Below are 14,078 nucleotides of genomic sequence, written 5' to 3'. Positions count from 1 at the left end.
AAGTTTTTCAACATTTCATTGAAACCAAAATCATCTGAAAATTCCTAATTAAAGAAAAATGTTTCTTAGACATTTCATGTGTTACTCTTAAGGAGAAAAAAAATATGAAAAATATAATAAATATTTAATGTGACAGACATAAAAACAAAAGAAGAATATCATTGGAGTGTCTAAAATTTAAAATTCTACAACCAATCATTGTTACAAGTAGGTGGAGTAACTATAGTAGCATAGTATCAAAACCCTTAGTTTTTGCAGAAACAAGTTGGGTTACTTTGCAACCCTACATTGCACCACAGGCACACACATTGACTCATTAACATTTCCATTTGTTGCTGGCAAAACATGCACTTCTTGTTACTCCTGTGGTTTCAACCATTCAGGGTTTCTTTCATGGAAGCATCTTCAGGCTGAGAGGGTGGAGCAATGGAAAGCTCCAAGTTGACTTGAGGAGAAGCTTCCTCTATGGTAACACCACTGCTGCCATTTGAGTCTGCACCATCAGCTGAACAATCATGATCAGCGCTAATTTGCACCTTTGAATTGAGAAAGACATTAAAATAATAGATGCGGGGGATATTGCTATCGGTGTTGTTAGTTCCATTCTTGCTTGTGGTGGTTACCATAGACACTTGAGAATTATTAGTTGGTGGAGTTGTGGTGGCGTCCTTGAATGGTTTATGGGTTACAGGGTCGATTCCTAGGGCAGTGAGGTAACGCTTGAGGTGGCTTTTCCAGTAGTTCTTGATCTTGTTATCTGTTCTTCCGGGTAAACTTCTAGCCATTTGAGACCATCTGGGAAATCATAATTAATTAATGACATGCACAAAACATCATCAACGCATTTCAGAATTTCTCTTTCAAAACCTTAATAAGTAGAAGAATCATATATATAAAATCATTTAATGGTGAGTGTTATGTTAATCTAACTCAAGCATAGTTTGGTTTACACTATTTCTTCAATTAAATTTGAGTAACTCAAGTCATGTTAACACTAAATTAATTTCATGCTCACACCAAAAGCTTTTGAAAATCTACACACATACAAGTCTTTTGCAAATTATTTTTGTCGACTTTAATTTCTCGTAGAATTGATAAAATTAAACAATTATTTAGTAGATGGAAATACAGAGAACTTGGTTTGTGTTCATTCTTGTTTCCAAGTAAGCTATGGAGGTGAATGATGAGGTTAGATTCTTCTTCAGTGAATTTCCCTTTCTTGACATCGGGTCTCTGGTAATTCGTCCATCTGAGTCTGCAACTTTTGCCACATCGAAGCAAGCCTGTGCACATAATCAATTCATTAGTTAATTAGAACTATATACATACATATATATATATATATATATATATATATATATATATATATATATATATATATATATTTGTGCATGAAAAGGTGCATTCAAAATTCACCTAGCTAGTGAGAGAATTCAAGACAAAACCTGGATGCACTTTCATAAATGTTATTGGAACTTTTTCCATCAGAATTGAAGTTTTATCATAGTAATCTACACTGATCTATGTAAACTTTAATTTACAACATAAGTCATCAAAATGAAATTTTAATTCTGATCAAAGAACAATAAAAAAGTATAATTGTAAAATCTAAAACTCCAATACCTGCTGCTTTGGGAATGGATTTCCAATTGCCTTCGCCATGAAGGTTGATCTAGTTGATGAGGAATTCATCTTCCTCTTTGGACCAAGGTCCTTTTTTGCTTATTTGCTCTTTGTCACAGTAAGGAGTTCTACCCATTGGGTAAGTGAGAGACTGAGATTTGTGGGGTAAGAGAGAGAGGGAAGAAAGAATATAAACGGGGGCCGGGGTGCGATTTGGGGAATTTTTTTTTTTCTCAAAATAACATATACTATTTGACACCACTTTTTATGTCTTTCAACATCTTTTTGCTATTCTCTCCAAATTTACTTTCATTTCTAGTCCTTGTTTTTCTTTTATTCATACTTTCATATAAATTTCATATAAACGTGAAAGAGAAAAAAAATAAAGAAAAGTAAAAAGAAATATTTGAATTAAAATAGAGAAAAAAAATTGTGACATCCAAGTTATTTTTATAAAAATTTCTTTCTTGAATTATAATTTCTTCTCTTCAACCAAAAAGGTTCTTTTAGAAAAGGATTAAAAGTGTTATCATTTTTTTTAACTTATTATTTTTTATATATATAAAAACACGCGGGTTGTCAAGGGTCTGGTCTTCTGTTCATTTTAAATTAATAATTATTACTTTCCATAAAGTTGCATTAATTTTCGATCAAAATTTATAATTTTCACATATTTAAAATGGCTTGTTGTATATTTTACTTTTAGGATTTTTTCTGTTTATTTTAGATTTCTACACTCGGCTGCAACGATCAACTGTGCTGTCATCGCAATTCTGGTCAAATTGGTTTAAATGTCAACGATGTCATAAACCAATTAAAGACATATAAAGCAATCTTATAAAAATATTAGAAGTAAATACACGCCTAAATTGCTTCGAAAAAACGCGTAAATTATTATTTTTTTTGGCTCTAATTTAATAGTAGCATTGATCAACTTAGACCATCTTTATCATTAAGGAGTTTTATATTTTTAATAATTTTTAATCATAAATAAATAGTGTACTGGTGAGTCTTTCCACCATCTCATCATTTAATTTGTCATCAATGCTCCCTTACAAAAATGATTATTTATATTGATTCTCATAATAAAATATTTAATTCATTTGGATTAAATACATTTATTCCATAAATGATTTTATTACATTGTACAATTGTAACTGTATTTCTTACATTTATTTATTTCATTTGACTAAAAAGGATATTGTTCCATATATATTAATAATAATTTCTTAATACTGACATATAATTTAAGATAAAGAAATATTCCAAAAGCTAGCTAGTGACACGTAAAATGAGAGAAAGGAGTACATTGTTAACATTTTCTTTTTATATTTTTATCCAATTTTTTGTTTCTTAAATAGTTTAGGATACGATAAAGATATTTATAACTCTCACTGAAAAATCAAATTAATGAAGCGAACCAGATATAAGTATTATTCTTTGAAAAATGTTTTTTATAATAGTCACACTACTGAGATTTAAATCTATAATTTCATACATGCTACTCTAACTTTTGACCATTGAGCCGACTTTAATGGTTATTTGAAAGAAGCTACTACATGAGTTTTTTTTTCTTCTGAAGTGTAGTACATAGATAATGAAATATGTATGCAAAGTCAAATTAGCCAAAAGTAGTACTTAATTAACTTCCATCAATATTTTTTTTTCAGTTTTTATTTTACTGTGCCATTGTTTAAAAAATTGGATTAGAAGATAGATGACATTTCTTAATTGAATCGTGAATATATATTCAACTAGTTGAATTTATAATTAAATCGACAATTTCACTAAAAAAATAGTCGTCAATTCACGATATAATAGATTCAACTAAGATCATCTCTAATGTCATTACTTATACAAGAATTACTTCAAGTTAAGTGACGTTGTCTATTAACAAAATTTATAATTGAAGCATACGACTTAACATTATTTATGCAAATACAATTATTTATATAAGCAAAGTTGCTTATAAGATGTTAAGAATAAAAAAAATATTTTTTAAGCTCTAAAGAAAAGAAATTAACATATTATAGACCCAAAAAATTAATTAAGTTATGTATTCACTTTAACAATTTTATTATTAAAGTAATATTTTGTGTGAAATACTTAAATTTATATGACATAAGGTCTATAAAACTAAGATAAGCAACTATTTATTCTAGATGTTGTGATGCTATATATAATCATGTTTATTCTTATTAATTAATTCACCAAATATTTACTGATGATGCTATTGTTAGTTAAGAATAGCTTAATAAAAAAAAACCAAGTGAACCGTACACATACTATAGAAAATCAAATGAAGAAAAAAAGAAAAATGTTTGCCTTTTTGGGTGGTCCCATTACCAACTTCGTTTCATGCGACGTGTATGTTCTTTGTGCTGATGTCCCTTGAAAACAAAATTGTTCATAAGGGGACATGGCAGTAACAGTGTGAGTTCATACAAAAACATCACATGATCCATTTATCTTTTTATTACATAACATTGCCAATGACAAGTATCTTCATAAAAAATTTGTCAAAAAAATTAACTCAAAGAATGAGGGTTATTTCTCACTTACAAAATGATGATTATATTGTTAATTGATATGAGATTTGAATTATTTTTAACACATATTCTTATTTTTAAAATCTAATATAATTATATTATTAATTAATATGAGATTTAGATTATTTTCAACGTAAGCACTGAAACAAACAGAAATACATTTAAATAAGGCTAAGAATCTGCGAGGTTGGTGACCCACCTCCTCCTATCCATGTTTTCCAACTTCATCCGTAGGAGTCAGTGTGCCACTCATTTTGTGTGCTCATGATACACGCTATTTTCAGGCTTTTCAAGTTCTTCACCTGATTTGTAATCTTATTTTAAAAATTATGGAATTTTTTTATTGCTTATAGGCTATTTTAAACATAGAATATTTAAATCACATGTTTATTGGTTATTATGTATCCATAATAAGTGACGAATTCATAATTAGATTTCGTGAACGTGAACATCTGAATAAGTTTAAGAATTAAATTTAATTAGATTTAGGAAAAATGAATAAAAAAAGTGAAAGTAAGTAAGATTTTCTTTTTTAACTTTACTTCTTTTTAGAAGTTGATAAACTTCAATTAATTTTTTTAAACGATCTATTTTAACTCTATCATTAAAAATTATTTTAAATTCTAAAATTTAGTTTATTTAGGTTAATATTTGGCAAATATGAAACAAATATAGTAGTACTTCAAGTTAACAGAAAATGGCATGTTAGTTAATTTAGTAATATTTATTAATTTGATGGGAAACCAGCAGTATTGGGTGGGAAACAAAAATCAATATCCCGTTTCGGATAGGTATGTGTATCAGTACAGCACCTTCTGTTTTCCTTTCTATTCTGGGTTTTGTTTCAATGTAAGTCTATAAGAAAATTTGTGTTAAAAGCCTCAACAAGTCAGTTATTTAAATATGATGGGTAAGAAATTAAATACTTTTTACAACCTTTTAAAGTATTGAATCATGTGTGTAAATATAATGGAATTAATGTCAAGAAAGGCAGAATTAATATATACCAAATTCAATTTATTGCTATTATGACCTTAGTTAAAATTGATTACACTATAATATATATATATATATATATATATATATATATATATATATATATATAAGTGCCGGTTAGTGCTATTTATTTGTATATTAATTTGTGACAGTAGTTATATTATATATGAATCTTACCAGTAGCTAAGACAAGGACGATCAAGAACAAAATATAGCATACAAGCTAAATGTTGTAGTTCTATGATTACTGTTCACCACAACGAAGAAATAATATAGTTTATATGTACATAGTAGAATGAAAGTTTTTATAAAGTTATTATTCCTGAATACAAGTTTATATGTAATTTTAAAAAATTTCAATGGAGTATACAATAGTTTTTAAAAGTGAACTGTATTTATTTTATTTTTGTTTAATATCATTTAAATTCTTTTTGGATGTAAAAACTTATGTTATGTTTATGTTTGTGCTTTCTTTTCAGTTTGTTTTGAATTTTATGCTCTCACTAAGTCTTCCTGATTTATCCTCTACTTTCATTTTTTTTCTTAAGATGCATAGGTAGTCAAGTAATTGACTTCATGGAATTTGCTAACTTATGGAGGAGTTTGCTTAACTTTTTGGTAGGCCTCCATTACGTTTGATTGAGAGTATTTTTTGTAACTTTAATATAATGCAACTATAGGAATAAGAGTATGAATAAATATAGAGAAAATCTCTTTATTTTAAAATGTAGATAATCTTATCTCATAGATATGTTTATGGTGTAATTATGATATTTTGAGACACTTTAATGATTAATATGTATAACCAACCTTACTATTAGTTGATATTTTGGATAATATATCAAGGATCTATATTGTGATTTGTAGCTTTGATATTTAATTGTTAGACATGAATATATGTATATATAAATTTATATAAATATATGATATGTTTTTACATATTATTCAATATAAAATTTATCTTATTTTTAGGAGAAATTTGGTTGAATTTTCAATAATTCTTTCCTTATTGATCTTTTAATTATAATTTAGAATAAGATACTCTTAAACTAATCAGACCTTGGCTTATAGAGCTGGAAAAGAAGATCAGTTTCGCATGCAAAGCTGCAACACGTGTGCGTAGAGAAGGCTGGTAAGCTGCCACACGTACGATAAGCTTTCTAGACATAAGACATGCATGCAGCTCCAATAGGAGAAATTAATGACCACGCACATTAATTTGTCGGTGCCTTTATAAGCTATGCTTCTTGATACCCTAAACAGATTGTGTTTTTACTTTTCAGATTACATATTAGAATTGAATTTAGAAGTGATCGAATGGTTATTAAGTGGTAAATCCAGCTATAAATGCACAATATCTTTTTGTTGAGGCCAGTAGCTATGTATGCTTGAACTTGAAATATGGATATAATCTTTCTCTTTCTCTAAAATTTACTTTTGAAGAAAAAAAAACAAAAATCAAGAAAATGACGCTTGCATATCAGTTTTCTTATATGATTTTGAAAAATATTATTCATGGAGTATTTTAAACTGAGAAAATAATTTTCAATGGAATTTAAAATTCTTTATACTATACCAATCTTTATCTCGTTTGGATATTTTATTAGATGAAATTTAAAATTTAGGTTAAACTTAATCTTTATGCTTGTTGCAGATTTTAATTCGTTCCCTGTACTTAAAAAAATATTAAATTTATTCTTAAATGTTAGGATGGACATAGAGAAATCCAAATATGCTCTTAAAAATTAAATTATTGAAAGATTATACAAGATATAGTTAGATATTTGTATTATAATTAAATTATAGTTTTATTGTTAAATAATAAGAAATTAACACATAGATAAATAATACTCATTAATTAATATCAATTATGTGTGTATATATATAATTGAATGAAAAATATTTCAATCTTTATTTTATGATTTATTTCCTTTTTACCTTAGTTTAAGTTATTTTTTTAGACCTAATTTTAGCTTTGTATCATTATACATATAAATGTAATCGATTAGGTCCTTCCCATATATTATACGTTAATAGTTAACTCCTGTTCACATTCTTATAGTCCGTGTATCATTCTTAATATGATCCCTATACGTAAATATGCATATTCTTAATTTAGTCACTACCTATAACATACATAAGTCAAATTAAGAATGTTCAACATGTATATAAATCAAATTAATTAAAAATGTACTGCCTCTCTGATTTTTATTAGAAGATATCAGAGAGGCAGTACTGCCTCTCTGAATGTTCAACATGTCATTAAGATTAACAAATTTAGTTAAAAATATAAAAAATTATCTTAAATTAATATTTTTTAGAACTATCATACAAACAAAACTAACAAACATTAATTAGTTTTATTTCTCTTGCTATCATATTATTCTAGAGCTGACCTTAATAAATGATATTTTTATAATAAAAAAAAATTAATGAAAAGACATTTTGGATTTGATATTATAAAAAATTCAAGACACATTCTTAATTTAGATCGACTTTATAATAATTAAGTAAGGTAGTATAAAGGAATTCACAATGATAGAGATCAAACCGTACGTTTACATGCACATGGATTGATTTAATAGATTTTTTAAATATAGAAAATAAATTGCGAATCCATGACATGTACATTGACAAAATTATATCTTTAAAAATGAAAGTATTTTAATTAAAAAATTTGCTAAATTCTTTAAAATTCTCAAATAATTCATTTAAACACACTAGATTTTTTTTTTCTGAACAAGAGGGACCAACAGCCCAAACCAGAAACAAATTAACTACAGAGACCCAACTAAAGCTGCACAATCTGCAGCAATAAAGTCCTTAATAAACACACAAGATGAAAAGCAAAGAATCAAGAAAATGACACGCGCTTGCATATCAATTTTCTTATATGATTTTGAAAAATATTTTTCCCTCCACTCCTCAATTATTGCCTAATCCATACGTTCACCCTTTTGATATAAAAGGAAAGATAAATCTATATATATGAAGTTTTTATTTGCTCCTTAATTACTTAAATTTTTATTATAAGATTTGGCAGTAGGAATAATAATAATAAAAATAATAAAATTAAGAAATGTGCAAATTGAGTTTCTTAAAATCGTGTCGCAAAACATTTTAAAAAACGAAACTAGTTCACAATTCAGACGACGTCTACAAAACTAACGTCTTGATCAAAATAAAACATTTTTTCTATGTTGGAGGCAATGTTTGAGCTAGTGAGGTGTCTATTTTTACTGCCTTACACTCAAGCATGTGTAGATTGAACAGAATAATCTGACTTTTAAATCTCAGGGAATGCTTGCGTTGCATATGAGGAGTAGTATGGATTGCGTGTAGGGGGTTTTGTTTGGAGTATATATAAATTATCCTCAAGAGAGGTGTTGTAATTTTGTTTAGAGTATATACATTACGGTTATGGTGGGCACCACGTACATCGGATATTAATTTCTCATTTACCACTAATAATCACATCAGGGGAGAATTGAAAAGGCATAACTAATTTATTAATTTCCATTATAATTTATTGCTGAACAGAGCAAGATGATCACGACATATATATATAACTAGATCATGATGCCACACTTGCTCCACCAAACTAGGATCGATAACAAAAGACACACGTACCTACCTAGCTAGCTAGAACCCCGACACTACGTACATATGTGTCGGTTAGAGCTATTTATTTATTTGTTTGTTTGTTTATTTCATGGCCTCTTTGGCAGTAGTAATTTCGATCAACATGGCCTGCTGCAAAAGCATTTGCGAAGAGGGCCTCGGCACTGACCACCGATGAAACCATCGCTCCTGCACACATGTGCACATTGCCTGTCGAATAAGCATCTACCCTGGAACCCGTGCCTCCTTGTCAAGCAATCTTTCGCCTCTGCTCTCTTCACCGTCACATCTATTTTCACACCATCAGATTAGTCACAAGAGAAATTAAAAGTTCATTATATCAACTTGTCACATATATGGTCAAGATATTCCTATCTTCCCCCCAAAATAATTATTAAATAAATGAAAAAATAATATCAATATTAGATTAAAAAAATTAATTAAAGTATTAATAAAAAAACAATTAATATTAAGTTAAAAAATCAAATACCATACGTGAAAAATAATTTAATTATGTGCCCCAAATGAATAACACGGAACTATAAATATGTATCTTACCAGAAGCTAAGACAAGGAGGAGCAAGAACAAAAACCCAAATGTTTTCCTCTCCATGATCGAGGCAGATTGAATTGAATTGTTTAGTTCGAACTCAAAGTGGAAAAAAGTGTGGCTCTTTGGATCTTCTTATATAATATGGATTGGAAGTGTGAATGACGTGTGATCAGACCTTGGCTTACGTATGGAAAAGATCAGTTTTACATGCAAACCAGCAACGTGTGCGTAGAGAAGGCTTGTAAGCTGCCACGATAAGCTGCTACTCATGTAACTCCAATAGGAGAGGAACAGAATGACTACACACAATATTCATAAAGTTGTCGTTCGGTGCCATTTTATGGTATGCATCATCATATCTTGCTTCATTATTAAACAGGTTAACTGCGTGCGTTTACTTTTCGAATTACATATTAGAGTTTACAAGTAAATGGTTAAGTGGTAAATCCAGCTACACATGCATGCACATCTTTTGTTGAGGCTAGTACATAGTATGCTGCTTAATTAATTGAACTTGAAATATGGATAATCATGTCTTCCTCATTCTATAAAATTTTCTTGTAAAGAAAAACAAAAAAAAAAATCAAGAAAATTAAGATGCTTGCGAAAATTACGTAACGGAAACTAATTTTTACAATAAAAAATTACAAAAATTAGTTTTCATAAGATCACTCTATGAAAAGTAAATAAAAAAATAAAAACGAAAGAGTTGGGATGAGTTTAGAAAAAAGAGTATGCGTATGGTGGGGGGAGTGAAGGTGAGAAAAAGGTGCATGGATGGCCGGGGTGGGATCAATCGACGGGGGAGGTTAGAGGGAAGAGAAAAAGGTGAGCTGTTCATCTTCATATTGACTCGATGAACTCGATAATGCAAAGTTCAAACCAAACAGACAAATAAATTTAGCTCGAATTGGCTAAATTAATCAGTAACTTTCACTAGTTCAAAATACGAACAAAGCCAATTATAATTGGTTCAGTTCTCAAATATATCTTTTTCCAACTCGATGACCAGTTCAACAACTTCTTTAACTTTTACGCTAATACATTTTAGTATACTTTAATTTTTTTTTTTTTTTGTCTTTTCTTTCTTTTTCATTCACTTTAATCTTTTTATAGTAATGTTTCCGAATATCTTAATTCAGTCATAATATTTATTATGCAGTTTTCTTTCATATTTTAACTGAAAGAAATAATGACATGTATAAAAGTGATAACTATAAAAAAAAATATTAAATAATATAAATAAGTTCAAATATAAAATAGAAACTTAAAAATATAATATATATAATAGATAATAAGTTCAAATAGAAACTTAAAAATATAATAAATTACTTTTTATCATAACTTGACCCTAAACACGTGTATGTTTTCACGTAGGAATCTCCTCTCCTCGATCTTAGAATTGCCATTGCCTCGCTCTCACCGCTCCTCAATCTTAGTTTTTTCCGTTTATATGGGATGGATATGGGTTTTGTTAATTCCAACGAAATCAAATTATCACGGTGTGGGGTGAGATGGATATCATTTGTGTGAGATTTCCGTGTGATTTTATAATGTGAAATTAAACTTTGTATCTTACACGCATAAACATTACATTTTCATTTAGATGTTTTGTGTTGAATCGTCAAAGCGGTAGGAAATTAAGTAGTAAGAGAATCTCTCGAGACCCATTTGTGAAGGGAGGCACTCTTGGCCGCATCGGAACAAAAGGGCATTTTTTAACAAAATAAACAAAAGGGAGAAAGAGATGTCATAACAATTGAAAGATGTTTAAAGCGCTTCAGATGATTCTCAGCGTGGATAAAAGCAAAATTAAAGGGCATTTTTTAACAAACAAAACCAAAGGGAGGTACATTATCAAAAGAGTGAGGTATATATAACAACTGCCCTAATTTCGTTATGAGTTAGCCCATGATGAATTGAAAGAGTGTTTAAAACCTGACAGGCCATGGACGTTTGTCCCATGCCGAACCCGGTTTCGTTTAGGTTGTTGCTTACTGCACCTCCAAGTTGCTTTCTACACCCTTTCTAGAATGCTTATTTACCTTTTGGATTGGCCATCCTGAAAGCCACAATCTGTAATCATTTTGAATCGGTCATTCTGAAACTAAAAAAGAAGTGCAGAAACAACAACCTTTTATTTATATGGGACAAATTTATGATTTCTAGCCTGAGACTGCGAAATCTACGAGCCCATGTAGCCATGCATTGCTTCTCTTCCACTCTTCGCGCTACATTTTTTTCTTTTTGGTATTTACACTACATTTTTACAGTTTTACTTCTTTCTATGTTCTCTAATGCTTCCTTTTGAAAAATATACTTGTACAGTAAATCGTACCATAAATTTTATAAAAGAAAAAAGAGAAAGGAGGGAGAGAAAATTGAAACGAAAAGAGATAGACAAATAAATGATGATGGGTGCCGATTATAAATAATGATGAATAATAATTGAGAAAATAATAAGATCAATTAAAAATCTGTTAAACGACCAAAAGTAAACTTCCTGAAAAATATGAGAATCTAAAATCAGTCAAAAGAATATTAAGGGAATAAAAGTGAATTTTATGAAAATATGAGAAATTATATATATAATTTTCCAAAAAAATATTTACATTTAACTATCACATCAAACTAATTGATGATATAATTATCATTTGACTATCACCTTATTATTTAACAATTTTATTTGACGAGAGAATCTAAAATGTTAACAGAAAAACAAATATACAAAATAAGATTGATCCATTTTTTTTACTAAAAATAAAATTTTGAAATTGTTTAAAGATAAAAAAATTAAAATAAAAAACATTTTTTTATCAACACTTCGTGTGACCATCTACTTTGTCCGATTCGAATTATGCCGGACCGAGCGATACCGTAAAGAGAAATCCCTCAGTAGGCGAATCTTTACCGTTTCCATTTTTTATTCAGAAATTGCGCCAAGCCCAAACAGTTTTAGTCCATATAAACGTAGGGGTGTTAAAAAAATACTGTTATATAAAACCATTCCATAATGATTATATGTAAATCACTTTTAATCCATTTTAATGGATTGATTTTATATTCAAATTATTTTTTTGGATTTTAAATCAAAATTAATTATTTGGATCTGAATTGGATATTTTATTAAACTTTTAGATTTTAAAATATTTATGTGAAAATAATCTAAATCGAAGTCGGTTAAAAGTAAATTTTTGACTGACATCGATTAAGATTATTTTCGACTCATATTCATCAATGTTTTTTCCAATAGATGTTAGTCGAAGTTTTTTTGCCAACATCGATTGATAATGTTTTTCAACCGATATCAATTGAGGATATTTTTCAAATGTTGACTATAAATTTTTTCAACCAACGTTGCTTGGGATTATTTTTTTCCTATGTTGTCTAGAGCTTTTTCGATCAACATCGGTTGATGATATTTTTTATTGATGCCATCTCGAGTTTTTTCAAATGATGATGTTTTTCCGCCAACATTGATCGAGGTTGTTTTCCTGTCGACATCAACTAGAAATTTTTGTAGTGTATGTCAACCGAGACTATTTTTCGACCAACATCATCTAGGGTTTGTTTCAATCGACATCGATCAAGACTATTTTTTGGCAATGCTATTTTAAAACTGATGTTGACTAGGTTTTTTTAGTTGACGTCAATCAATGTAATTTTTTTTGTCGACACTAGATAGGATTTTTTGGTCGACGTTGGTGGGAGCTATTGTCTAGCGCCAAATGAGATTTTTTTTGGTCAATGTCAACTCGGATTTTTTTCTGAAGTCAATTAGTGATGTTTTTGGTTCGACATCAACTAGACCTATTTATGGTTGATGTCGGTCGAGGCTAATTTCAACTGATGACAATTAGGGTTTTTTGGTCGACACTGGCTACAAATTACCATCATCCTACATCAGCAAAAAAAATCCTAGTCGATGTCAACGAAAAATAACCCTAGCTGACATGAGTCAAAAAATATCTCCCACTAATAGTCTTGACCAACGTTGACCAATAATACCCTAATTGATGTCGACAAAAAATAGCCCTCATTGTTGTCTACCAAAAAATATCATCGACCAACGTCAACCAAAAAAACCTTAGTCACCATTGGTTGAAAATATTTTCCACCGACACCAATTGAAAACACCCTAGCCAAAGTTGACTGAAAAATCCTAGCCTATATCAACAAAAAAAAAATAATCATGTCTATTATCATCCAAAAATAGCCCAAACTAATGTTAGCTAAAAAAATATCATCGACTAACATTGATTAAGAATCCCTAACCGACCACAACCAAAAATAATTTTGACCTTGGGCAAAAATAGCCTCGATTGACTAAAAATAACCATAATCAAAGTCGACCAAAAATAATTATGATCGATATTAGCTAAAAGTTGTCTTAGTCAAAATAGGTCAAAAATTAATTTAAGATTTAAAGCTAAATTTAAAACAAAAATGATTTTAAACTATAAACCGATTTTAAACCCATTTTAAATCAATTTCAAAAAAATAAAATCCCTTTTATCTAATTAAATGAATATGAATTTTAAATCCAATCTATTTAATTGGATGTAAATTTACAACAATCAAATCCATAAATATTCCTAAATTTCTTATATTATATAGTTATATCAATGTTGTGGTTAGATAAAATAAATAAAAAATTGATTATATACTTACGGTATAAAAAGTTTTATAAATCATTCTATCATAATTTATTATATATAATAAATTTATTAATTTTT

General features: G+C 28.8%; 2 protein-coding genes across 2 annotated transcripts; both read right to left on the bottom strand.

The window, feature by feature from the left end:
- Nucleotides 1-169: 169 nt before the first annotated feature.
- LOC114411565 (myb-related protein 330-like) lies at nucleotides 170-1,767 on the bottom strand. The gene is made up of 2 exons (XM_028375208.1): nucleotides 1,624-1,767; nucleotides 170-1,283 (listed from the first exon to the last, which is right to left on the bottom strand). The coding sequence occupies exon 2, from the start codon at nucleotides 783-785 to the stop codon at nucleotides 372-374; it is 414 nt and encodes a 137-aa protein (XP_028231009.1). The 5' UTR covers nucleotides 786-1,283; nucleotides 1,624-1,767; the 3' UTR covers nucleotides 170-371.
- Nucleotides 1,768-8,652: 6,885 nt separating this feature from the next.
- Nucleotides 8,653-9,485, bottom strand: LOC114413285 (defensin-like protein 1). The gene is made up of 2 exons (XM_028377590.1): nucleotides 9,348-9,485; nucleotides 8,653-9,078 (listed from the first exon to the last, which is right to left on the bottom strand). Exons 1-2 carry the CDS (start codon nucleotides 9,400-9,402, stop codon nucleotides 8,909-8,911), a joined length of 225 nt encoding a protein of 74 aa, XP_028233391.1. The 5' UTR covers nucleotides 9,403-9,485; the 3' UTR covers nucleotides 8,653-8,908.
- Between the last annotated feature and the right edge of the window lie 4,593 nt (nucleotides 9,486-14,078).

This window comes from Glycine soja, chromosome 5 (genome assembly GCF_004193775.1).
Source record: "Glycine soja cultivar W05 chromosome 5, ASM419377v2, whole genome shotgun sequence".
NCBI lineage: Eukaryota > Viridiplantae > Streptophyta > Magnoliopsida > Fabales > Fabaceae > Glycine > Glycine soja.
The sequence above is the reverse complement of the archived record's forward strand: the minus strand, read 5'-3'. Positions and strand labels throughout refer to the sequence as shown.